Source organism: Mesoplodon bidens, assembly GCF_964165515.1.
Source record: "Mesoplodon bidens genome assembly, chromosome: 1".
Taxonomy (NCBI): domain Eukaryota; kingdom Metazoa; phylum Chordata; class Mammalia; order Artiodactyla; family Ziphiidae; genus Mesoplodon; species Mesoplodon bidens.
Window position 1 is genome coordinate 70,150,451 of NC_138176.1, and position 24,048 is coordinate 70,174,498.

The window sequence follows — 24,048 nt, forward strand, 5'->3', positions numbered from 1 at the left end:
CCAGCTTCCGGGGGCTCCAGGGCTTCCTTGGCTTGTGGCCGCATCCCTCCAGTCTCTGCCTCCTCCCACGGCTTTCTCTTTCTCTCAAATATACCTCTTCTTTCTCTTAGAAAGGCATCAGCCATTGAATCTAGGAAGGGTCCACCCTGAATCCAGGATGGCTTTATCCTGACGTCTGTATTAATTACATCTGCAAAGTCCCAATTTCCAAATAAGTCCCCATTCACAGGTACTTGGACATATCTTTTGGGGACACTGTTCACCCAACTACACCCCTTCATGTCTCTGCCTCCTCATCTGGAACGTGGAGATCATTGTAGGCTTGTTTTATTGGGCAGTTGGGAGGATGAAGAGAAGTAGTACGTGTAAAATCCTTAACAAAGTACCTGGCAAACTGTAGTTTCCATACTCATTCATTCATACCTGAAATGATTGTGACAGGTATGTGTCTTGTACCTGTCCTTCAAGCTCTAATCCTATATGATGCCCTCGCCTCTAAGCACTGATCCAGGCCACTAAAGCGGCCGTTTTGGTGGCATATGGATTGTGACATAAAGGTTGTTTATTTTCTATCAGCCCCAACTGTGCAAGGGAGGAGAGACTGTCACCTTCTCTGGGAGTGGGGTCACAGGCTGCAGATGTTTGTCACTTGGTTGGTCACAACAGCCAGGACAGAATTGGTCAGCTGCTGCTTCTACCCTGAATTCCAGATGGGCATGGGGCTGCCAGGCACCACAAGGATTTATGGGGACACCTGGGCACGCAGCCTCGCCTGCACTCCCGGGCGTGTCCCTGCCTCCCTCACTGTCTGAGCACATGGGCTGGGCCAGCAGCTGTCAAGGCCCTGGTTCTGTAGGATTACATCTACACGTGCACAGACCAGCACGATGTGGCTCCTTCTCTCCTGGAACCCTCAGCACGGAGGGAAGAAGGATACGTACACAGATTGGGGTGCAGGGAAGGAAGCCCCTCTGGGTTGGAGCTCAGCCTCAGGTTCCCAGTGGGATGCAGAATAGCACAGCTCAGTGCCTGGAGCTGCTAGGAAATCAAATATTTTCTCACTAGATGTTTAATGAACAGGTATGATTGCCACCTTTGCATTCAGGTTGATCTAGGATCGATAGGAAGGGGCGGACAGAAAGATGCTGGAAATGCCAAACTCAGCGGGTCTGTAGACTGATAGGTCATGAGGTTCAGGAGGATGAAGTTTAACACGCTTCCCAGGCTGACTGGACCGTGGCGAGGCTGAGCATGATCGGAAGAGGAGGTCTGAATGACAATTCTAGTAATAAAAACCATGCCCAAGATTCCCAGAACACTCACAATAGACCAGCCAGGCATCGGGCTTAGCTCTCAGCCTGCGTTGTTCCTTAATCCGCATAAGAACCCTATGAATACACTGTTTATTCTTGTTCATGTTTTACAAAACTGAGGCAAATCGAACTTGTTAATTCAGCTCCAGCCCCACTGACCTTCTTCCTGTTTCCCATCACACCATGTTGCTTCCTTTGGGAAGCTCAAATTACCCAAAGGGACATTTCCTCAAACTCCCAATCACATCTTCCCCAACGTAGACTATGTTTCTGTACTCAAATGTTGATATGAACCTTATTTCAAACTGGGGCTCGACCCGTGTATAAGGCGCACCTCAGCTCTGAACTTCCCTGCTGTGTAACTTCCTGTGCACCGCTGTCCCTCTCTGAACCTCTTCGGTAAAATGTGTCAGATGATAACATGGCCCTGAGGGTTGTTGTGAAGAGGAAAGTAGAACCCTCGGGTGAAAGTGCTATAAAATACAAAGTAAATGGAGAGGGTCTCTAGAGGGCAGCTGGGATCTGGCCGCCGGTCAGGTTCAATGGTCCAGCTGCCAATCCAGAGCCCAGATTCGAGCATCCATGTCTGCCCTCATCTGCCTCATCTGGCCCTCCCCCATCCCACGCCGTCTGAATGCCAGTCTGAAAATTGAGTCGAGATGTCTTTAAACACAGCATGTCCTGGTTCCCTGCGAGAGAGTTTGGCTGCTCTGACGCCTGTAAAATGGAATTACATCTACAAATTAATTTGCTAGAAATGATCCACATTTCCCAAGACGTTCCTGGAAGCCAATATGAGCGATTAGAGCTGGAGATGCACTCCTGGCCTGATGAGTTGGGGGTCGCATCCATCACGGGCCTCCACCCTCCACTTGTCTATTTATTGAGGTGAAATTCACATAACGTAAAATGAACTGTTTTCAAACAGAGTGACATTTAGTACATTCACAATGTTGTGTAACCACCACCTCTGTCTAGTTCCAGAACATTCATCACCGCAGAGGAAACCCAGTGGGCAGTTGCTCCCCATCCTCCCTCCCGGCCCCTGGCAACACACGATCTGCCTTCTGTCCCTGTGCATTTACTTATCCTGGATATTTCATATTCGATCCCACCTATGCTAAAATAAAACTGTACCTGAGACAGGCACCAGGCACAAAGGGCTCTAAGCATCCTAGTTGTTGGGACACCTGACCTGGTGTTGGTGCCAGAACAGAATGACATTTAGCAAGGTTCTTAGCCCCTTGGGGGTGCAGTTTCTTCTTCTTAACTCAGACTTTAATCCCCGGGCTGTGACTGTGATTCATGCTCCAACAAACCCTCCTCCTCCCCAGACTTTCCCTGACCCTCCCCGACAGAACGCCCTCCACAGCACACTTGGGTTGCCCCATTTGTATTCTGTCCCAGGTGTCACACTGGTGTTTCCTGTGATGCCTGCACCTTGTCCTCTAGCCATCTCGTGACTTACGGAGGGCAGAAACCACGTGGCACAGCAGATGGAGTACTGGCTTTGCCATCCAAAAAGCTGGGTTCCTGGCCCCGTGTCCTCTCTGTAGGAGGCAATGAGTGTAAAGTGAGATGCGCAGTAATGTTCTTTTGTCCTGTCTTTGGCAGCCCCGGAAGTGTTCCAGGTGTATGTGGACGGAGGCCCTGGGTACTCCTACCCCGTTGACTGGTGGTCCCTGGGTGTCACGGCCTATGAGCTGCTGCGGGGCTGGGTAAGATGTGCACCTGTGTGGTGAACGTGAAGGCTGTGGAAGTGGGGGGCTCGGCTTCTACCAGGCTTGGGTGGGGTGGAATGGCCCTGCCGCTGGACGTGCACCATGCCGGCAAGCAGCCCTGGGTGTCAGCCCTGATTGCCCGTGTGCCAACTCCAAGGTCCTGAGCATTAGAAAGCTCTTAACAAGCTTCTGGTCCAGCCCCTCATCCTACTCACGGGGACAGGGATGTCCAGAGTAGGGAGGGTCTTGTGTGAAGCTCAGCAGCTGATCCGTGGCAGCTCAAACACCCAAAGCATCTTGGTGTCATCATTTCAAATGCTGTCCTCTTTCAACCCACAACATGATGCACCCGTGCCCAACTTTCCAGCTTGGTTTTTTGTTGTTGTTATTTTAGTTCCAACCTTCCCCGAATACTTAGCTCAGCGTCCTATAAAAATGGGGCATTCAGTACGTATTTTTGTTTTATTTCTTTTAAATTTAAAAGCTGAAGACGACTAATGGAGCTATTTGGCAACTAATAACTCAGTTTTATTTTAGCAGAAAGAATTATGACAAATGAATTTCGAGGCTTTTTTTTTTTTTTTACACAAGTATCATTTGAAAATGACGCCATTTAACCTCTCAGGACCATTCCCTTTCATGCAATGGGGATAGTAACATCCTTTCAGTCTATTCTGTGGTGCTGAAGTTATCCTGGGATCGATGCACCCCTAGACTGGGACACTCAGTTTGCATATTACCCACCTTATAGCTCCAGCACCCAGCGCACAGCGTAGAGAGTCAGTTCCTCCCACTGGATGCTGCTTTAACATTGTCTCACGGTCATCTGCATATATGCATATTAAGGCGGGTAGACGGTGCCCCTCGAGGGCAGGAGCCCCCAGTGCACAGTAATAACTGGTGGGAATGAATGAAGGCATGAATGATAGCAGCTGTGTGAAAACCATCCAAGCTATGTGAGTGTTATTAGTTATCCCCCTGTGGTTCAAGCACCTGGGGTCTCTCTTGATCTCAGTGATTTCCCCTGAATTCCTCAAAAACATACTACAGTACGTGATGTTGTTAGAATGCAAAAAATATATATATGAACTTGTGAGTTTTCTTGGGCACTGAATGAAAACAATTCATCTCTCCCCATCTCCCTGGTTGGTTCCTTTGTCGTGTACTGGTTCTTTAAGATACGTGCTCCAAGAGGGGACATGAGGGTCCCCATGATATTTGTATGAACCAGAGAGCACAGACATCACCAGATGATGTTTATCACGGAATCAATCCTACAAATAACCTTGGCAAGCAGTCGACCTAAGCATCCTTGGTCATTTGCCAGCAGAAAGTATATTCTCTGCCAGAATACAAGTCAGAACAGTCAGAGGTGACGACTTGGCAAAAAGTCCCAAGGGCTTCAAAATAAAACGTTTCATTTTCAATGTATCTGAGTTTTCTGCTTAGGGATCCAAATGCCACTTTTAATAGAAGAGGGAGGGTCACATGGGATCGGGCCTTTAGCGTGGGGACAGAGTGAACAAGAATGCCTGCTATGGGTTAGTGTGACTCTCTCTCCCAGATATCTTGGCCTGTTCATCTTTGACTTGAAACACAATGGGTTTATGCAAATCGTTTATTCTGTTTTTTTAATCCTGGAAACGATCACATTTAGTCCAAAAGCCATACTGAAAAACACTCATATTTTTCCATGGACTATGTGAATTTAGAAGTTATCCTTCCTCATTGAAATTCCTCCATCATGTCAGTGACAGCATCCCTGATAGGTGATCACCCCCCTGTTCCTTGATTCCCTCAGGATCCAGGGGGCTCCTTACCTCCAAAAGATGAAAGTCATTACGGGAATTTTCTAACACATATTCTAAGATCATAGAGTTGGAAAGCGTTAGAAATGAAAGGTGGGAGATTGAAGGTATTAATATGTTATGTTAGCCAGGGACCCAGGCATGCTCTAGTCTTAGAGCAGGAAGAGGCATCTTTCCCGAAATGCTCTATCACGAGAGCAGAGGAGAGGATTGTCATCAGTGGGCTTGAAATTTCAATGCAGAGAATTCTGTGAGCCTGCTTGGATCATGCAGCCCAGGCGAGGGGAGTACCTTGTACCCAACTTTCTTACGAGCCCAAACAAGAATCTCAGTTCTCACCCTGAGACCTGCTAAGTTAAAAAAAAAAAAAAAAAAAACACTCAAGAAAGCACCACCTGGAGAGTTCCCTTCTGAGCACAGTTGTCTCAGGGACTGTGACCACACCCCCTGAAGAGAACCCCATGGGGACAGAGAGGAGAGGGAGGTTTCTCATCCACTGACCCAGAGAAGGGACTTAAAGGTCTTAGCCCAGCCCCTGTTTCCCCATCTACCAGGCTCCTTGATGGTTTCCCTGGCAGTGTCACCCACCTGTCCACTGGTTTTCCTCCGCATGCACAGGGGTCTTATATCCAGAAAGAACGTTTCATTTTTTTAAAGCCCTCCTCGTAACACAGAAAGAGGATCTTAGAAGAATTCACAGGTTCAAACCCTAGCTCTACCAGGCACCTTGTCTGTGATCTTAACCAAGGCCAATAGACAGACCAAATGCTCAGTTATTATTAATAACTGTGATAGGTGATCACCCCCCTGTTCCTTGATTCCCTCAGGATCCACAGGGGGTGTGGTCACAGTCCCTGAGACAACTGTGCTCAATACCCACCCAACAGGGTGGCTGTGAATATTAAGTGATTCTGACGATGCAAATTACCCACCTCTGTGACTGATAAAGGGTCAATACTCGGTCAATGTCAGCTCCCCTCCCCTGGTCTCTCTGATTCCCATGCGGGGGGCCTGCTGGCAGGTCTGCATCCTTTCCAACTTAGCACCTCTCAAGGTGGAGACAGGCCCTGGGAGAGGAGCTGAGTCACATGTGGCTGCTGACCGTTAGTGGGGAGGTCCCGGGCCCGGTGGGCAGAGGTCCGGGCTCCCATCCACACCCCGTGTGCCTTGATGCTGTGACTCCGCCTTAGTCACTTAACTCATCTGAGCCCTGGCATCCTCCTTCATGAAATGGGGATGATGAGGCCGGCCTGCGAGGTCACCGTGGGGATTCCAGGAGAAAATGTAGGTGGAGCACACGCAGTGTCCAGCACACAGGAGGGATGCTGACTGCTACATAAATGTGCACGTGGTGATGATTCTGAGACAGGTAGCTGCAGAGACAGTGCTGATGACTTCTTCTTAGAGGAGCAGGGAAGAATTTCTGAGGGAGGAAGCGCTAAGGGGGATCATATATGAGTTGGTTGGGAAACCGTGTGAGCAGAGACCGGGAAGCGCAGCTGAGGCTGACACAGCAAACACCTTAGACTGACCAGCAGTCAGAAGGACAGTCGGGGCTGTCTAGAAAGGAACCTGAGGTCAGCTGGAGGTACCGGCTTCACTCTGTAGGCAGTGTGGTGCTGCCCATGAAAGCGACAGCATGGTGGTCAAGCGAGAGTCTGGGCTTTGGAGTCACATGTTTTGGGGATCAAATCCCAGCTTTGTTGCACAGTTTCTGAATGTCTGGGGATGAGCCTGTTTCTTGTCTATCAGATGGGGAGAACAGTGGCTGCAAAGCACAGGGTTCCTCAGCCTCAGCTCTACGGACGCTTGGGACTGGGTACTGCTTTGTGATGGGGGCTGCCCAGTGCACTGTAGGATGTTTAGCTGCATCCCCGGCCTCTACCCACTAGATGCCAGCAGAACTTTGCCCCCACCCAGTAAGGACAACGAAAATGTCCCCAAACATTGCCATATGTCCCCTGGAGGGACAGATTAGCCCCGGTTGAGAACCACTGCCATAGAGTAATCAAGGGGACTAAAGGAGATTCTGGTAACCAAACGTCTTCTACATCTGTGACTCTATTTCAGTTTTGTAGATAAGTTCATCTGTACCCTTTTTTTAGATTCCACATCTAAGTGATATCATATGATATTTGTCTTTCTCTGTCTGAATTACTGAGGGATAAATTGGAAGATTGTGATTGACATATACACACTACTATATAAAATAGATAACTAATAAGGACTTACTGCATAGCACAGGGAACTCTACTCAATACTCTGTAATGACCTATACGGGGAAAGAATCTTAAAAAAGAGTGGATATATGTATATGTATAACCGATTCACTTTGCTGTACACCTGAAACTAACACAAAGTTGTAAATCAATTATACTCTAATAAAATTTTTAAAAATAACGTTGCAACTCCCTTCCTCTCCCCGCTCACAAATACCTCAGGCCCTCCTTTTTCTCTAAGACACGTAACACCATGTAATATCTATTTTACGTATTTGGATCGTCTATTTCCCCACACCAGAATGTAAACTCCATGAGGTGGGGATTTTTCTGTTGTTTATTTATTAATGTATTCCCCAGCCCCTAGAGCAGAGGTTGGTATACCTTGGGGACACAATATTTGCTGACTAAATAACAGATGGATGGGCTTCCCTGGTGGCGCAGTGGTTGAGAGTCCGCCTGCCAATGCAGGGGACACGGGTTCATGCCCCGGTCCGGGAAGATCCCACATGCCATGGAGCGGCTGGGCCCGTGAGCCATGGCCGCTGAGCCTGCGCGTCCGGAGCCTGTGCTCCGCAACGGGAGAGGCCACAACAGTGAGAGGCCTGCATACCGAAAAAAAAAAAAAGTGAGGGGGATAACAACGACAAATGAACCTGTAGAAAGTAGAGGGATAAAAACTACAGGCCAGTATCACTGATGAACATAGATGCACAGATCCTCAACAAAATACTAGCAAACAGAATCCAACAGCACATTAAAAGGATCATACACCATGATCAAGTGGGGTTTATTCCAGGAATGCAAGGATTCTTCAATATACGCAAATCAATCCACGTGATACACCATATTAACAAATTGAAGGAGAAAAACCATATGATCATCTCAATAGATGCAGAGAAAGCTTTCGACAAAATTCAACACCCATTTATGATAAAAACCCTGCAGAAAGTAGGCATAGAGGGAACTTTCCTCAACATAATAAAGGCCATATATGACAAACCCACAGCCAACATCGTCCTCAATGGTGAAAAACTGAAACCATTTCCACTAAGATCAGGAACAAGACAAGGCTGCCCACTCTCACCACTCTTATTCAACCTAGTTTTGGAAGTTTTAGCCACAGCAATCAGAGAAGAAAAGGAAATAAAAGGAATCCAAATTGGAAAAGAAGAAGTAAAGCTGTCACTGTTTGCAGATTACATGATACTGTACATAGAGAATCCTAAAGATGCTACCAGAAAACTACTAGAGCTAATCAATGAATTTGGTAAAGTAGCAGAATACAAAATTAATGCACAGAAATCTCTAGCATTCCTGTACACTAATGATGAAAAATCTGAAAATGAAATCAAGAAAACACTCCCATTTTCCATTGCAACAACAAAAAAAATATCTAGGAATAAACCTACCTAAGGAGACAAAAGACCTGTGTGCAGAAAATTATAAGACACTGATGAAAGAAATTAAAGATGATACAAATAGATGGAGAGGTATACCATGTTCTTGGATTGGGGAGAATCAACATTGTGAAAATGACTCTACTACCCCAAGCAATCTACAGATTCAATGCAATCCCTATCAAACTACCACTGGCATTTTTCACAGAACTAGAACAAAAAATTTCACAATTTGTATGGAAAGACAAAAGACCCCGAATAGCCAAAGCAATCTTGAGAACGAAAAGCGGAGCTGGAGGAATCAGGCTCCCTGACTTCAGACTATACTACAAAGCTACAGTAATCAAGGCAATATGGTACTGGCACAAAAACAGAAATATAGATCAATGGAACAGGATAGAAAGCCCAGAGATAAACCCACGCACATATGGTCACCTTATCTTTGATAAAGGAGGCAGGAATGTACAGTGGAGAAAGGACAGCCTCTTCAATAAGTGGTGCTGGGAAAACTGGACAGGTACATGTAAAAGTATGAGATTAGAACACTCTCTAACACCATACACAAAAATAAGTTCAAAATGGATTAAAGACCTAAATGTAAGGCCAGAAACTATCAAACTCTTAGAGGAAAACATAGGCAGAACACTCTATGACATAAATCACAGCAAGATCCTTTTTGACCCACCTCCTAGAGAAATGGAAATAAAGACAAAAGTAAACACATGGGACCTAATGAAACCTCAAAGCTTTTGCACAGCAAAGGAAACCATAAACAAGACCAAAAGACAACCCTCAAAATGGGAGAGAATAATTTGCAAATGAAGCAACCGACAAAGGATTAATCTCCAAAATTTACAAGCAGCTCATGCAGCTCAATAACAAAAAGCAAACAACCCAATCCAAAAATGGGCAGAAGACCTAAATAGACATTTCTCCAAAGAAGATATACAGATTGCCAACAAACACATGAAAGAATGCTCAACATCATTAATCATTAGAGAAATGCAAATCAAAACTACCATGAGATATCATCTCACACCGGTCAGAATGGCCATCATCAAAATATCTAGAAACAATAATGCTGGAGAGGGTGTGGAGAAAAGGGAACACTCTTGCACTGCTGGTGGGAATATGAATTGGTACAGCCACTATGGAGAACAGTATGGAGGTTCCTTAAAAAACTACAAATAGAACTACCATATGACCCAGCAATCACACTACTGGGCATACACCCTGAGAAAACCATAATTCAAATAGAGACATGTACCAAAGTGTTCAGTGCAGCTCTATTTACAATAGCCCGGAGATGGAAACAACCTAAGTGTCCATCATCGGATGATTGGATAAAGAAGATGTGGCACATATATACAATGGAGTATTAGCCATAAAAAGAAACGAAATTGAGTTATTTGTAGTGAGGTGGATGGACCTAGAGTCCGTCATACAGAGTGAAGTAAGTCAGAAAGAGAAAGACAAATACCGTATGCTAACACATATATATATGGAATCCAAGAAAAAAAAAATGTCATGAAGAACCTAGGGGTAAGACGGGAATAAAGACACAGACCTACTAGAGAATGGACTTGAGGATATGGGGAGGGGGATGGGTAAGCTGTGACAAAGTGAGAGAGTGACATGGACATATATACACTACCAAACATAAAATAGATAGCTAGTGGGAAGCAGCCACACAGCACAGGGAGACCAGCTCTGTGCTTTGTGACCACCTAGAGGGGTGGGATGCGGAGGGTGGGAGGGAGGGAGATGCAAGAGAGAGGAGATATGGGAACATATATATATATATGTATAACTGATTCACTTTGTTATAAAGCAGAAACTAACACACCATTGTAAAGCAATTATACTCCAATAAAGATGTAAAAAAAATAAAAAATAAAATAACAGGTCTACTGCAGTTCTTTTCCTGTTTCTTCCATTTTTCGGTAAACTGGCAATTTTTGTAAACTGAGTTTCCTGGAATAGAGATGCACCTGCACTCTATAATGAGTATATCCAGTGCCCTGCTGCCAAAATCACTTTCACCAGCAGAACATGTAATTATTTTACCTTATAAAGACCACTTGGTTTTCTGAGTCAAGACATCCTAAGGCCAATGAGTGAGAACCGAGCATCAGTAGAACTCTTTACCTGACGCAGATGGAATATAGATCTTTATATGTGCCAGTATTGTCGAAGGACCTGAGTTTCTCCACAACCACGCAAACAGATTAAGGCTGAGCCTGGAGCTTAAAGGTGCAGAGCTGATTTTATTTTATTATTTTAAAAAAATTTTTATTGGAGTATAATTGCGTTACAATGTTGTGCTAGTTTCTACTGTACAGCAAAGTGAATCAGCTATACATACATATATATCCCCTCTTTTTTGGATTTCCTTCCCATTTAGGTCACCACAGAGCACTGAGTAGATTCCCTGTGCTATACAGTAGGTTCTCATTAGTTATCTGTTTAATACATGGTATCAATAGTGTATATATGTCAATCCCAATCTCCTAATGCATCCCAACCCCCCAAACTCCCACTCCATCCCTCCCCCTCGCCCTCCCTCTTGGCAACCACAAGTCTGTTCTCTATGTCTGTTTTAACCACGTGGGGTCTCTCTCTGATGCCGCCTGTTGTCCTTTGGTTGCAGAGGCCATATGAAATCCACTCGGCCACTCCCATCGATGAGATCCTCAACATGTTCAAGGTGGAGCGTGTCCACTACTCCTCCACGTGGTGCAAGGGCATGGTCGCCCTGCTGAAGAAGGTAAGGGGGCAGCCGCCAGCCCACCTGGCCAGGGAGCTGGGCACTCAGTGCAGTAACAGACAGACCAGCAGATTAAGGAATGAGAAAACGAATGGCGGGACAGTGGTGGAAATAATAAAGTCAGCGGTGCTCTAACGCCTCATCGTAAGCACTCTCACCATCCCGCATCGAGATCACAAAGCCGCTGGACAGGGTGGCTTGTAGTCACGTCTGTGACAACAAAGCCCACAGGCTCTTTTCACTCCACAACAAGCTTCTAATAATTAGAAATATTTAATGCATATAGCTCTTTAAACATTTTACAAATCGTCTTTTAACTCACTGACCTTTAAGCCATTGGGCGTCTCCTGACTTTTCCTGGGAACTGTTGCTAGTGGAATAAAGCAGTGGTTCTCCAAGGTGGTTCCTGGACCAGCATCCCCTGGGAGCTTGTTAGAAATGCGGATTCTCAGACTCCACCCCCAGACCTGCTGAATCAGAAATGGTGGGGCGGGCCCTGTTGTTTCTGTTCTGATAAGCTCGAGTTCAGCATGGGCAGTGGGTCGTGGCGCCCTCCTTCTGAGGCTGGCATTCAGCGAAACTCACTCGGAATCCTCCAAGACACAGAGTCGAGCCTTGCATGTGGTCAGCACCAGTCACCTTTAATGAAGGAATTATGATGACGGCAGCCAGCACTGGTTGGGGGAATGTTATATGGGGGCTCTGCTCATTTAGTCCTTACATGCCCTGTGAGAGGAGTAGTGTTGGTGCCCCCATAGTAGAGGTGGGAAAACTGAGGCTTGGGAAAGCAGATCATTCACTCACTGCCACAGGGCTGTTCGAGGCAGAGGAGGATTTAAATCCAAGCTCTCTGAACTCCAGATATCAGCTCTTACTCCCTCCAAACTCTGTAGATGATTTAGGGAATTACTCATTAGTTAAATTGCTTTAGGGGAGATTCACCCCCTGGGTTTTAGACATCAGTGGTCCTTAACCAACTGCTGATTGGAATCACCTGGAAGCTCCACCCACCTGCCAACACCTCCACTTCCCACCCACCCATGGAGTCAGAGAACTAACTGCTGCCCTAAACGGTGGCCACCCCCCTCCACCGCCGCCCTGCCCTGGGCATTGAAGCAGCATCTCTGTTTAAATCTGTACCCGTCATTTTGGGGACAGTTCCTAGAGAGAGGCCACCGTGATCAGCAGGTGGGACCCTGCCAGGTGCCCCTCCCATGGTGTGACTGTAGCCCACTTGTTGCAGTGGCAGGTGGGAGCCGACTGGCGGGGGGGGTCCTGATTCCAGCTCCCACCTGCCAGCAGCTGGGTGTGGCATCCTGCCTTGGTGTGTCCCAGTTCCTCATCCATCCCCTTTGGGTCTCATCTGAATCATGAGCCAGAAGTGGAAGAGTTACCATTATCCTTCCTACTTTCAGAGGAGGAAACACGCACAGCACAGTCAGCAGCTCAGCCGGGGCCACACTGCTACCGAGTGGCCCTCCCAGGGCTGGGCCCCGTCTTTCATTTTTAGCCTCAGTGTTCTTGCACCAGATAAGCTACTGTTTTGAAAGTTGAAAACCCCTCTGGATGCAAGGTAATATTGTACGGCTATTTTTTTTTCTTTTACTGCATCACCCCTTATTAGCAGAAACTCCATTTGAAGGGAAGCTAAAACTTGACCCCTTGGCTACAAATGAGGTCATTCCATCAGACTGCAGAGGTCACCTCATAGCTGTCCAGGGAGAAATTTTATTATGCTTTTGTGAATCCCATTACCAAGCTGAAAGTCCTAAATCAAGGTGGCTAATTCTTTTTATTTTTAATTGGAAGCCTCTGCAGACCTCATTGAGAGGTGGCATGTCACACGGTGCGAGTTCCCAAGGGGAGCACGGCGGGCGAAAATCTAGTCCTTGTCCAAAGAGCCCATTGCTGGATGACCTTCCAGCAGCCTGACCCCTCAGTTCCTCCCTGGCTATAAAGAGATGAGTGTAGGTGATGCTTCCAACACAGCAGCCCAAACAGGGCAGGACATTCATGGAACGCAGAAAGCAGGGTCACCTTCATTTTCCCAAGACTCCGCCTTCGGATTCCCCCAAAAACCTCGGTGGGGTGCACTGCCCAAGCGAGCACATTTGCCCTTTGCCTGCAGCTCCTGACCAAGGACCCCAAGAGCCGCCTGTCCAGCCTCGGTGACGTCCAGAGCGCACCCTACTTGGCCGACATGAACTGGGACGCGGTGTGGGAGAAGGCCCTGATGCCCGGCTTCGTACCCAATGTGAGTGAGGTCCTGTTCGACGGCATCCCACCCTGTGCAGGGTCCCCAACCTGGGCGGGCAGGAAGACGCCAGAAGCTGTTCAGTGGGGGCCCTGCTGGCCACGGTCACCTGAGCACCAGAGGAATCACGTTTCACTGAGATTCAGGGTGCATTTGTACCTGATTTCCGAGGTCCACACACAGATGCCTGCAGTTGTCCCCTCTGGCCACACTGTTTCTTAGCTCCATACCTGTGAACACACTGCTTCCTCTTCCAGGAATGCCTTTCTTGTCCACTTGGAAATCTACCCCTCCTTCCAGACTCAGCGTAAAACGCAGCAAGTGGCCCACTGGAGGGTCTTGGTAACTGCCTTCTGGATAAGGAGCAAACGCAGTCATTGCCTCCTCTGGGACGTTTTCCCAGCCAGCCTCTCCATCCCCTTACCTGGAGTGGATCTCACCCTCCCTGGTTCCCCACTGGACAGGTGCCTAGGTCTGCATTAGCGGTCAATAACGTTCTGTTGCGTGCATCCGCCATTCCCCGAGAGCTTCAGAGGGTGGGTTGGCTGACCTTCGCCTGAGAGAGATCCCGGAGCAATGGGTGACCCTAGAAGCTGCTAGAAGACCTCGATATGTGCTTGTCACATGAGTATGGATCAGTTAACGATAACAGCCAATAGGGTTAAGCGTGTTCTAAAGCTTCACGTACATTATGTCATATAAGTTTCACAATAGGGAAGGGGGCCCTGTTAGTAGTCTCAGCTTAAGTGAGTAGTCTCAGGTTAAGCAAACTGCCCACAATTACTCAGTGAGAAATTGGCAAAGCCAGGGCTTGACCTCAGGCAGTCTGGATCCAGAGCCTCCACTGAAGGAAGGAAGGAAGGAAGGAAGGAAGGGAGGGAGGGAGGGAGGAAAGAAAGATAAATCAGGCCAGGAAAGACTTGGTCCTGCAATCTGACCTGCTCACTGGGAGAGGTAGAGTGGTGGCGGGCAGATGTGCCACCAAGGGAAAGGGGACTATTAGTGGAGCCATAGAAGTTGGCGGTGTGAGGATCCCGGCAGGGGCAGGTGGGGGAGAGCTGTCAGTACAGACAATCCCAGTGGGGACTGTTCTGCTGGGACCTCTCTCCAGGATCGAGATGGGAAAGGGAAAAGAATGTAGTACTTACTGCTCCCCATCAGACCACCAACAAAACAATAATAATAATAACTGTGATTAACATTTGTTGGTACCCACCCTGTGGCAGGGACTGGGCTAAGAGCTTTCCCTGCATTGTGTCACCCCAACCCCACAAGCTCAGAGCACTTACCCTCATTTTACAGTTATGGAAACTGAGGGCCAGAGAGGTTGAGGGACTTGCTAGTGAGTGGAAAAGCCAGGCCTTGCCCCAGTTCTATCTGCAAAGCCCTGGTTTCTCCTCCTGCCTGGCCATGGCAGGGCACTGGCTGACATCGAGGGGTGAGGCAGCCTGGCCAAGGCAAGTTTGATAGCAGGTATCAAGACCCTCACTTATAAGTTGGGGTTTAAGGCTGGGGCTCCCATGGGAGGTGGCTGGGACTGCAGGGCAGCAGAGGGAGTGGTCAGTCATTGCAGGCCTGCCATGGATCAGGAAGGACCCATTCTAGAAGATTTGCAAACACTATCTCAGTTAATCCTCATCAACCCACTGAACCTGCTGCATTTTATACAGATGAGGAAACTGAGGCAGAGACAGGTTATATGTCTCCCTCAAAGACACGCAGGTGAAAGATGAGGCTGTAGGACTCAGTGGCAAGGCTGGCAGCCCCCCTCTGGGGTTGTGCCTGGTCCCTCTCCTCCCTGGCCCCCATCCAATCAGGAACAGGGACACCTACTCAAGGACTCACTTCTCACTTGGCCCTACATGAAGAACTTTATTAACTTATTTAATCTTGCATGAGGGAGGAATGCTTATCCAGACTTTACAGATAATGAACTGAGTCCCAAAGAAGTTAAAAACTTGTTCAAGGTCAGAAAGCAGCAAAACTGGGTTGTTGTCTTTTCTGAGCACCTTCAGAGCCATTGATGTTATAACCACCAGACTGTGCTGCCTGAGAGGGCCAGCATCCTGGGCTGGGTCTCAGGATGGAAAAGAGCCACCTGGGATAAGTCAGGGAGACTGATATTACTCCTGACCAAAGTGGCAGGAGCCCAGCCTACGGTAGGGCCAGGCCTGAGGGTCAGCCGGCTCTAGCTTCAGGAGACCAGGGAGCTAGGATGGGGAACTGGGTAGATTCTGGCCAGAAATGGTATTTTTAAATGGAATGGTTCAAAGTGATATTTATAGAAAAGGTAGTAATGACATGAGAAGGAGAGTATGAGAAAATAAGTGAAAAGAACAGATTGGAAAGCTGAACTCAACCTCACGAAATGAACATACGTAAGGAGATCAAGGGAACCTGTGGATGTTAATAAGTGGGCTGTGCAAGGTGGGCGGGATTATGGGGATAAATGAATGACGTGTGCAGCGAGGATGTGTCACTGTTCACTATCAGGAAGAAAGTGTAGCTGATGTATCCCACAGGAGTAGTTCATTGTCACTTGTTGAATGAATGAATGATTGATTGAATGAATGAAAATACAATTCAATGGCACGGAACAAAGACAAACCGTGTTTTCTTTTCCATTTCCTTTCAGAAAGGGAGGCTGAACTGTGATCCCACATTTGAACTTGAAGAAATGATTCTTGAATCCAAACCACTTCACAAAAAGAAGAAGAGGTTGGCAAAGAACAGGTCCAAAGATGGCACGAAGGAGAGCTGTCCTCTGGTGAGTGCTCTCTCAGGAGCAGACCCCAGGCAGAGAGGAATCCTATACTCCAGTGAATACGATTGAGCTGCTTCTTAGCCAGATGGGGGCTTGTCACTTTGTCCCACCAAATACGTTCATTTGCAGTCAATAAAATGCCTCCATCGAACACGTGGTCTTGCATAGCAGGACCCTGTGAAAGCATCACTGGAGATGGACATATCCGTGCTCTCATCATTCACATTAGCACTGTTCCTAGTGCAGGAACCTCTGTATCTGTGAGCAAGAGCAGAAGAAATGATGCTGAGCGACACCAGCGCTGTTCTGAGTAGCCCCCGGCACCCTCTGCAAAGGTTTTATACTGTGGAGGCACCCAGGGCCACACTCTGTGGGCCACTGCATTAATTTTCTAGGCTGCCATCACAAAGTATCACACACTTGGTGTCTTAAAACAACTGAAACGTATTCACACAATTCTAGAGGCCAGAAGTTCAAAATCAAGTATCGACAGAGCTTTGCTCTCTCCAAAGGCTATAGGGAGGGTCCCTCCTCGCCTCTTGCAGCTTCTGGCGGTGGCCAGCAGCCCTTGACATCCCTTGGCTTGCAGCTACATCACTCCCATCTCTCCCTCCGTCTTCACGTGGCGTTTCCCTCTCTGTGTCTTCACACGGCCCTCTTTTAGGGACACCCGTTGTTATATGTAGAGCCCACCCTGCTCCAGGATGACTTCAGCTTAACTAGTTCCATCTACAAAGACCCTGTTTCCAAATAAGCTCACATTCACCAGTCCAGGGGGTTAGGTCTTCAACATATCTTTTTAAAATTTTTTTTATTTTTTATTTTTTATTAAGTATGGTTGATTTACAATGTTGTGTTAATTTCTGCTGTACAGCAAAGTGATTCAGTTATACACATATATACATTCTTTTTCATATTCTTTTCCATTATGGTTTATCACAGGGTATTGAATATAGTTCCCTGTGCTATACAATAGGACCTTGTTGCTTATCCATTCTATATATAATAGTTTGCATCTGCTCATCCCAAACTCCCACTCCTTCCCTCCTCTGCCCTCTCCTCCCCCTTGGCAACCACAGGTCTGTTCTCTATGTCTGTGAGTCTATTTCAGCTTTGTAGATAGGTTCATTTGTGTCATCTTTTAGATTCCACATGTAAATGATAACATACAGTATTTGTCTTTCTCTTTCTGACTTACTTCACTTAGTATGATAATCTCCAGGTCCATCCATGTTGCTGCAAATGGCATTATTTCATTCTTTTTTCATGGCTGAGTAGTATTTCATTGTATATATACAAACCTTCTTTATCCATTCCACAACGTATCTTTTTGGAGGACACAATTCAACCCACAACTGCCCCTTCCTCCATCAAAATATATTAAAAATTGTAATGCATGATTACATTGGTAGGAAGATGAATATAACTTTCAAATTTAAAAATTCATTTTTTTCAGCTTATTTGAAAAGAAATTAAAACATCTTTGTAGCCCCTAAAAGTATCGTGAAGCCTAAGCCAGTGCCTGCACAGCCTAATGCAGAAGTTGGCCTGGGAAGGGCTGGGTGTGTGTACGTGAGGGCACACAAGGGTGTGGGGTTCCTGCACAGGCACGCAGTGTACATTCGGCATCCAGACAGCCTCTGAGACGTGTATTACAGACCATCCGTGGGACGGATGGTCCTTGGCACCTGTTCCTGAAGAGAATGAGCACCTTTGCACAATGGCCTTAAATTTCTCCCTCTCCACACCATGCTTCAATTAGGACTAACGAACATTCAAGTGATCAGGAAACCAAGGTCATGATTTTCAATTCCTATTCCGTTTTAACATGGCTTTTAAATTTGGATTTAATGGCTTAAAATGGAGAAAAGCATCTCTGTCTGCCAGCCCCCCTCCCCACCCCCGGTGGCACAGCCGCCAGTACAATCAGGGCTGCTCCAGCCGCTTTGATTGTCCCCAGCCCCAAGCATCCGTGGTCCCATTTAGATCAGTCTCTGCTCGTCCTCACTCCCTGGATGATGCTTCATCACTTACAGTCCCCTCTCTGTACTCTTTGACAGAATGGACACCTCCAGCAATGCCTAGAGACAGTGCGGAAAGAATTCATCATATTCAACAGAGAGAAGTAAGTCCACCACCAGCATCTGCTGGGCAGAGCCCTTCCAAGGGCAGAAAGTCTCCCTTGGGGAATCGGGGTCCCTGGCCCCCCATGAAGCTAGCCACGATGCTGGAAGGGAAGCAGCAGGTGGACCCCGTTGTTCTAATCCTGCCTCTGCCATGTGGCCCGAGCAAGGCACTAACTTCACCTCTCTGGGCCTCAGGGTGTTTATGTGAAGTGGGGTGGCCACAGGAGGACCAACCTGGCACACAGGATGCTGGTGCAGAGGGGCAGGCCTACAGGTGGTTACGTGCCCGAGCTCTGGAGCAAAATTGCCCGGGATCAAGTCCTGGCTCTTCTGCTGCCAGAGTGACCTAAGGCAAGTCACTTGACGTCACTGAGCCTCATTTTCAGCAATGACAAAGAGGAAATGACTCCCTTGCAGTGTGTTTGTGGTAAGGTTAAATGAGGCCGTTGATACAATACCTGGCATGGTAGGAGTACTCATGAAAAGGATTACTATTATTGTTCTTGTTCTTGTTATTATTTGATGGGGTGAGGTGGTGTGGACTGTGCTAGGACCCCAGCGTCATGGGCTGGCAGGAGATAGGATGATGCTGAGTTGGGAGGGGCAAAGCTGGGGTCTGGCCGCATGACTGCCCTTACAGCAGCCAAGGAAACAGAGGCTCAGGCTTGGTCCCAGCTGACATTACTATCTGGGGGTTCATCCGCCTGTGCCTGATGAGTCAGAGCAGCGGCTTGGGCAGCCATGGGCTCCTGCAGCAGGAGCTGAAACCCTGTAGGCAGGACTGACAGCACATCAGCCCCATTTGGCCAACACTCAACTAGGCCTTGGGCTCGCGGAGATGATGGGATACGCTTCCCTACCTCCAGGAGGGCCAGATGGACACATGCCAGCTTGGCCCTTAGGCGTTCACCAGCGTTCCACCATTTTCAGCTTGTGGCAGGTGACAGCAACAGTGGGGATGCATGATAGGGAAAACGGCAGCCCAGGCGTGGCTCCGACAGCAGGTGCCAGGCTCAGCCTGGGTGTCAGGGAAGCTTCTGGAGGCACCATGCCCGGCTGAGTCCTGACGGGCGAGGAGGGCAAGGCGCGGAGTTCCAGGAGTGAGGACAAGGCACAGAGAACGAGACAGCGTGGCAGACACAGGGACCACCGGCTGTTGAAGAAGTTTGTATTCCCTAAGCGTGCATGGAGGGTGGAGCAGCGCGAGGTGAGGGCCCCGGGGCAGAGTTGTTTGGGTCGGTGGGTAGGGCGGGGCCCCATTCCCAGTGGGCACTTGGGGAGGTGAAGGAGACTGCAGCCTGTCATTTATCCTGGTCAGCTAAAGCTCTAGGGCTGGTGGATGCCCAGGTTAGGCCAGACACACACACCAAGCTGGGCAGCAAGCCTCACCCGCTGCAGGACTACGTCCTTGCTCCCAGCAGAACGGGAAGTGCCTCTGCAACACAGCACATCAGACTTGGGACAGGCGGGGGCTGACGTGGTGAGCGGTTTCAGAGCTCATCACAGTTTCCCTGTGGTCCTGTCTGCTCTGAGGCTCATGGTCCCCTCCCAGCGGTAGACACCCAGTCCTGGGAACTTCCGCTCAAACCAGCTTGGGCACTTTGGACCAAAGTGATGGTGGCCTCCAGGCAACCTTGCCTCGGGTCCTTTATCAGTTCAGGCATGTCTGAAGGGTCCTCAGAGAGTGCCTGGATGGCAAATGTGAGCCTGTGAAAAGGCAGAGGGGTGACGGACCCGAGCGGAGAGCAATCACATTGCATATGGTGCTGTGTGCCAGAAGATGCTTCAATCTAGAATCCGAAGAATCCAAGTTGTTTCCCATTAAAAGAAAATGAACATGGGATATCCCTCCTTGTGTTGTTTAGGGGTTGCATCTGGCTGCTTTTAGCAGAAATCTAACTATTTAGTGGCTTCGACCAATTAGGTGTTCTTTCTCACATGGACAAGTGAATGGATAGAGAAATGTAGTAGGATCGCCCAGCCGTGCTGAGAACCCCTTTGAGAGTTGTGGTCATGGATTTGAAGTGAGGCTGGCACCGTTAACAGAGAGAGGGTGGAAGTCATTTTCCAGATAGAGGCTGTGGGGTCAAGGACCAGCATACGCAAAAGCAGGAGGCAGGAAAGAAGATGGCCCGTAAGGGGAGACGTGCATGGGTTTCACCGAGGTTCCTGCTCTTTCATCCCTGCCTCTCTGTTCACCTCAGGTGCTCCCCCGTGGCTCTGAGGCTATAGGCTACCTATCAGAGCAGGTGTGCTGGGAGCAGTGCCTTTCCCCCAGCCTCTCCCCGCCCACCCTATCCAGGTGGACGGCTTGGTGTCTGGATGCTGTCTGAGCATCACGTCGACCCCTCCATGTCAAACCCCATCCCTGCTCCACAGTGTACATGGGAAGGGAGCCACATTGCATCTACCCATAACCCTCTCTGCTGCAGTTTCTCATCTACAAAAGTGCCTGTGAGAAGTCAATTCATGAGGCATGATCTGCCCCAAAGCAAGAGATTTCCTTTTAAACCAAGAAAAAAAAGTCGGCGCTATTCATCCTGCACTTCTTTCTGCAATCCTGTTTTTGAAGCACCTGCTGTGTTGGCATTTGAGTAGCTGGAAAATTAAGTCAAGTACCTTCTTTCCGACCTCAGGCATGTGGCCAGTGGGGTGACAGTAGGGGACGCCAAGACGCCGAGCCAGGCTTCCCTTCATGCTCCGCTGGGACCATGCTGCCCCTTGCTGCCTCCCTTCAGCAGTTCTGTTTCCTTTCATTCTCTGCACACCCGGCTGTCAAAGTGCAACAGACGGGTCCTGCTCCATGTACGGTTGTTACAGGCCTTGTCTCTGCAGAAGGCTCTGTAAAGAAGAACCAGAAGGAAGTGCCATAGTCACAGGGGTTCATGTCGGAATCTCCCGGGGGGTTGTTAGCATTTAGAATTGCTGCATCTGTTACAGGTTGAACTGTGTCCCCCCAAAAAAAGATATGCTGAAGTTCTAGCCACCAGGACCTTAGAATGCGACCTTATTTGGAAATAGGGTTGTTGCAGATATAATTAGTTGAGATGCGGTCACACTGGAGCAGGGGACCCTTAATCCAATATGACTGGTATCCTAATAAGAAAAGAGACACAGACACAGGGAGAAGACTGTGTGAAAATGGCGTCAGGGGCTGGAGTGATCCATGTGCAAACCTAGGAAAGCCAAGGATTGCCCACAGCCAACAGAAGCCAGGAGAGGGGCCTGGAACAGATTCTCCCTCAAAGCCTCCAGAAGGAACAAACCCTGCCAACACCTTAATTTCAGACTTCTGGCCTCCAGACTGTGAGATAGTACATTTCTGTTACTATAAGCCACGCAGCTGGAGGTACCGTGTTACAGCTCCCCAGCCCCGCACCCAGGAAACCAACACGGCATACTTCTGAATCAGAAGCTGAGAGAATGGGCCTGGGGATCTGCACTGTAATATGTTATTCCAGTTGTTCCGATGTGAATTTCTGCAGGACACCAGTGTGCCCAAACCGTGCATCCTCCAGTTGGTTCTGGACTGAGTCATGAGAATTCCCCATCTAAAACTGTCTCCGAGGACAGAGGAAATGAAAAGTGCCCAACGAACTGAGAAGGTATCTTGAGACCAAACAACGAGGCAGGCAGCTCCATAAAGTACAGTTGTGAAGTTTATTGCGGGTTACTTACATGTGGATTGGATGGGGCATGTGGCAATCTGGAGGCATCAGCAGCTGCACTCCACACCTCCGAGGGACCATCACAATTTTGTAGTTAACCTAGGGTATGGGGGTAAGTGCTTGGAGACGGGGATTGCATTCCTAAGTCAAGGCCTTATCTGATTTATGGTGGGTGGGTGCCAGGAATATGTCAGCAAAGGTCTTTATCATTATTTGGAGACTAACAGAGCATAGAGGCTACCTGGACCTCATGATCATTAAACAGTATCTATTAATTACAAACCCATTGACGACAGAGAAGAGATTTACTACACAGTACAGTCCTAGGTGGGGTCAGTGGAAGGACAGGAAGAAATGAACAGGCCCAAGATGGCGTCAGTTATGCTAACAGCCATACACACTGCAAACCTTCCAGCCCTCTTTCTCCTTTGCCCTGGATCATTCACCTGCAACTTCGAGCCCTCATGGGTGGAAGAATACTGCTGAAGCCTCTAACCGCCCCAGCATAGCTACTACCTCTTGCATGGGCCAAGTGCGCTTCCTCAACTAGAAAAAACTCTTGGACAGAGAAAAGGTTCCCCTCTCTCCGTGGGATGAGGAAGCTGTCATAGGCATGAAGTGCCAAGGGGACACGGGCCGGGCATCTACTGTGGCAGCTCCCATAGGAGGTTCTCATTCAGCCCTTTGAAAGATATATTAATTCTGACCTGAGACTTGGGGTCATGGAAGTGGATCTAGCAGGACCATGTCCTCAGGATGCTTGAAGCCTGCAGGGGAGATGGTGGGATGCAAACATTCTTAGGCCACTGTGCAAACGTGGAGGAGATGCCCTAGGTCTGACCTCTCTGGACTTCAGTTTCTAAACAGAGAACAAGATTAAAATTAGCACTGCCTAATTTTCTGGAAATGCAGCTATTATTGGTTAATGGTCTCAGCTGGCAAAAGGCCACTGAGCCAGGTGGAGCATCTGCTTCCAGGGACTGGTCGGGGCTTCCAGGGCCTGGGCAGCTGAGCTTCCATTAGTTTGAGAAGTGCACTCTGGGGCTTGTCCTCCTATTTTGGCCAAAGATCCGAGCAGGGGTGATTTTTCCAAAAGGTCTTTTCAATAGCATTTGACAAAGGTTTGCAGGATAAGAAGCCCCTGGTGCGAAAGGAGTTTGAGGAACTGAATTTTCTATCTGCTTCCTCTCTTAAAGAAATAAAAACATTTAAAAGCACATTTAAGCTACCTTTGGAGCCCTTGAAAACATTACATTTTAAAAATCAAACACTGCATATGTTATGTTTAATAATATTATTAACAGTAACTGTACATGATTTTATGGTTTTAGATCCTGTTCCTTTAATCCAGGGCTTCTCAACCTCAGCTCTGTTGACACTTGATGACTATTGACATCAATTCTTTGATGTGGGGACCGTCCTGTGCATTATAGTATGTTTAGCAGAATCTGTGACCTTTATTCATTAGATATCAGTAGCACCTCCATAGCGGTGACGCCAAAAATGACCCCGGGCATTGCCACATGTTCCCTGGCAAGCAGATCACCCCCAGTGGAGAACCATTGCTCTAATCCTTACTCATCACATTTTCCTGAGGTACTTTTATTATTATTATTATTATTATTATTATTCCCAAGCTCTTGCGGCTCTTAATTGAAAGACGAAGGACTTGAACTCTCATCTTCCATCCACTGGATTCTGGGCTCTTTTGAAAACTCAAGTTTAATGAAAACTCGAAATCAAGAAATCACACGGGAATCAGGGCCCTCTGTCCACTTCACGCGGTTCTCCATCAAAGGAAATTTCAGCCAGGTGAAAAAGGGTGACTGATCATGACATATCAATCTCAACCAATAAAAGATAGGAGCCTTAGTTTACAGTCAGCCAAGGGAGACACGCAGACCCTGACAGATCGCCCCGAGTGTATACAACCCCGTTGCCCCGAGCAGCAAAGCACATGCTCTTACTGGTCTGCTCAGACTTAACTCATTTAAAGACCCATCTTTAC

The 24,048-nt window shown here is 47.9% G+C and overlaps 1 protein-coding gene across 2 annotated transcripts in view; it reads left to right on the plus strand.

The window, feature by feature from the left end:
• STK32B (serine/threonine kinase 32B) overlaps positions 1-24,048 on the plus strand; it is a gene marked incomplete at its 3' end in the record, with an annotated part of 352,809 nt that overhangs the window by 318,447 nt on the left and 10,314 nt on the right. For both annotated transcript variants that reach the window (XM_081233695.1, XM_081233696.1), the window contains 5 exons: positions 2,928-3,031; positions 11,112-11,228; positions 13,357-13,482; positions 16,118-16,249; positions 18,307-18,371. In XM_081233695.1, coding sequence (XP_081089821.1) covers positions 2,928-3,031; positions 11,112-11,228; positions 13,357-13,482; positions 16,118-16,249; positions 18,307-18,371 — 544 coding nt within the window. The remainder of the gene's footprint in view (positions 1-2,927; positions 3,032-11,111; positions 11,229-13,356; positions 13,483-16,117; positions 16,250-18,306; positions 18,372-24,048) is intronic.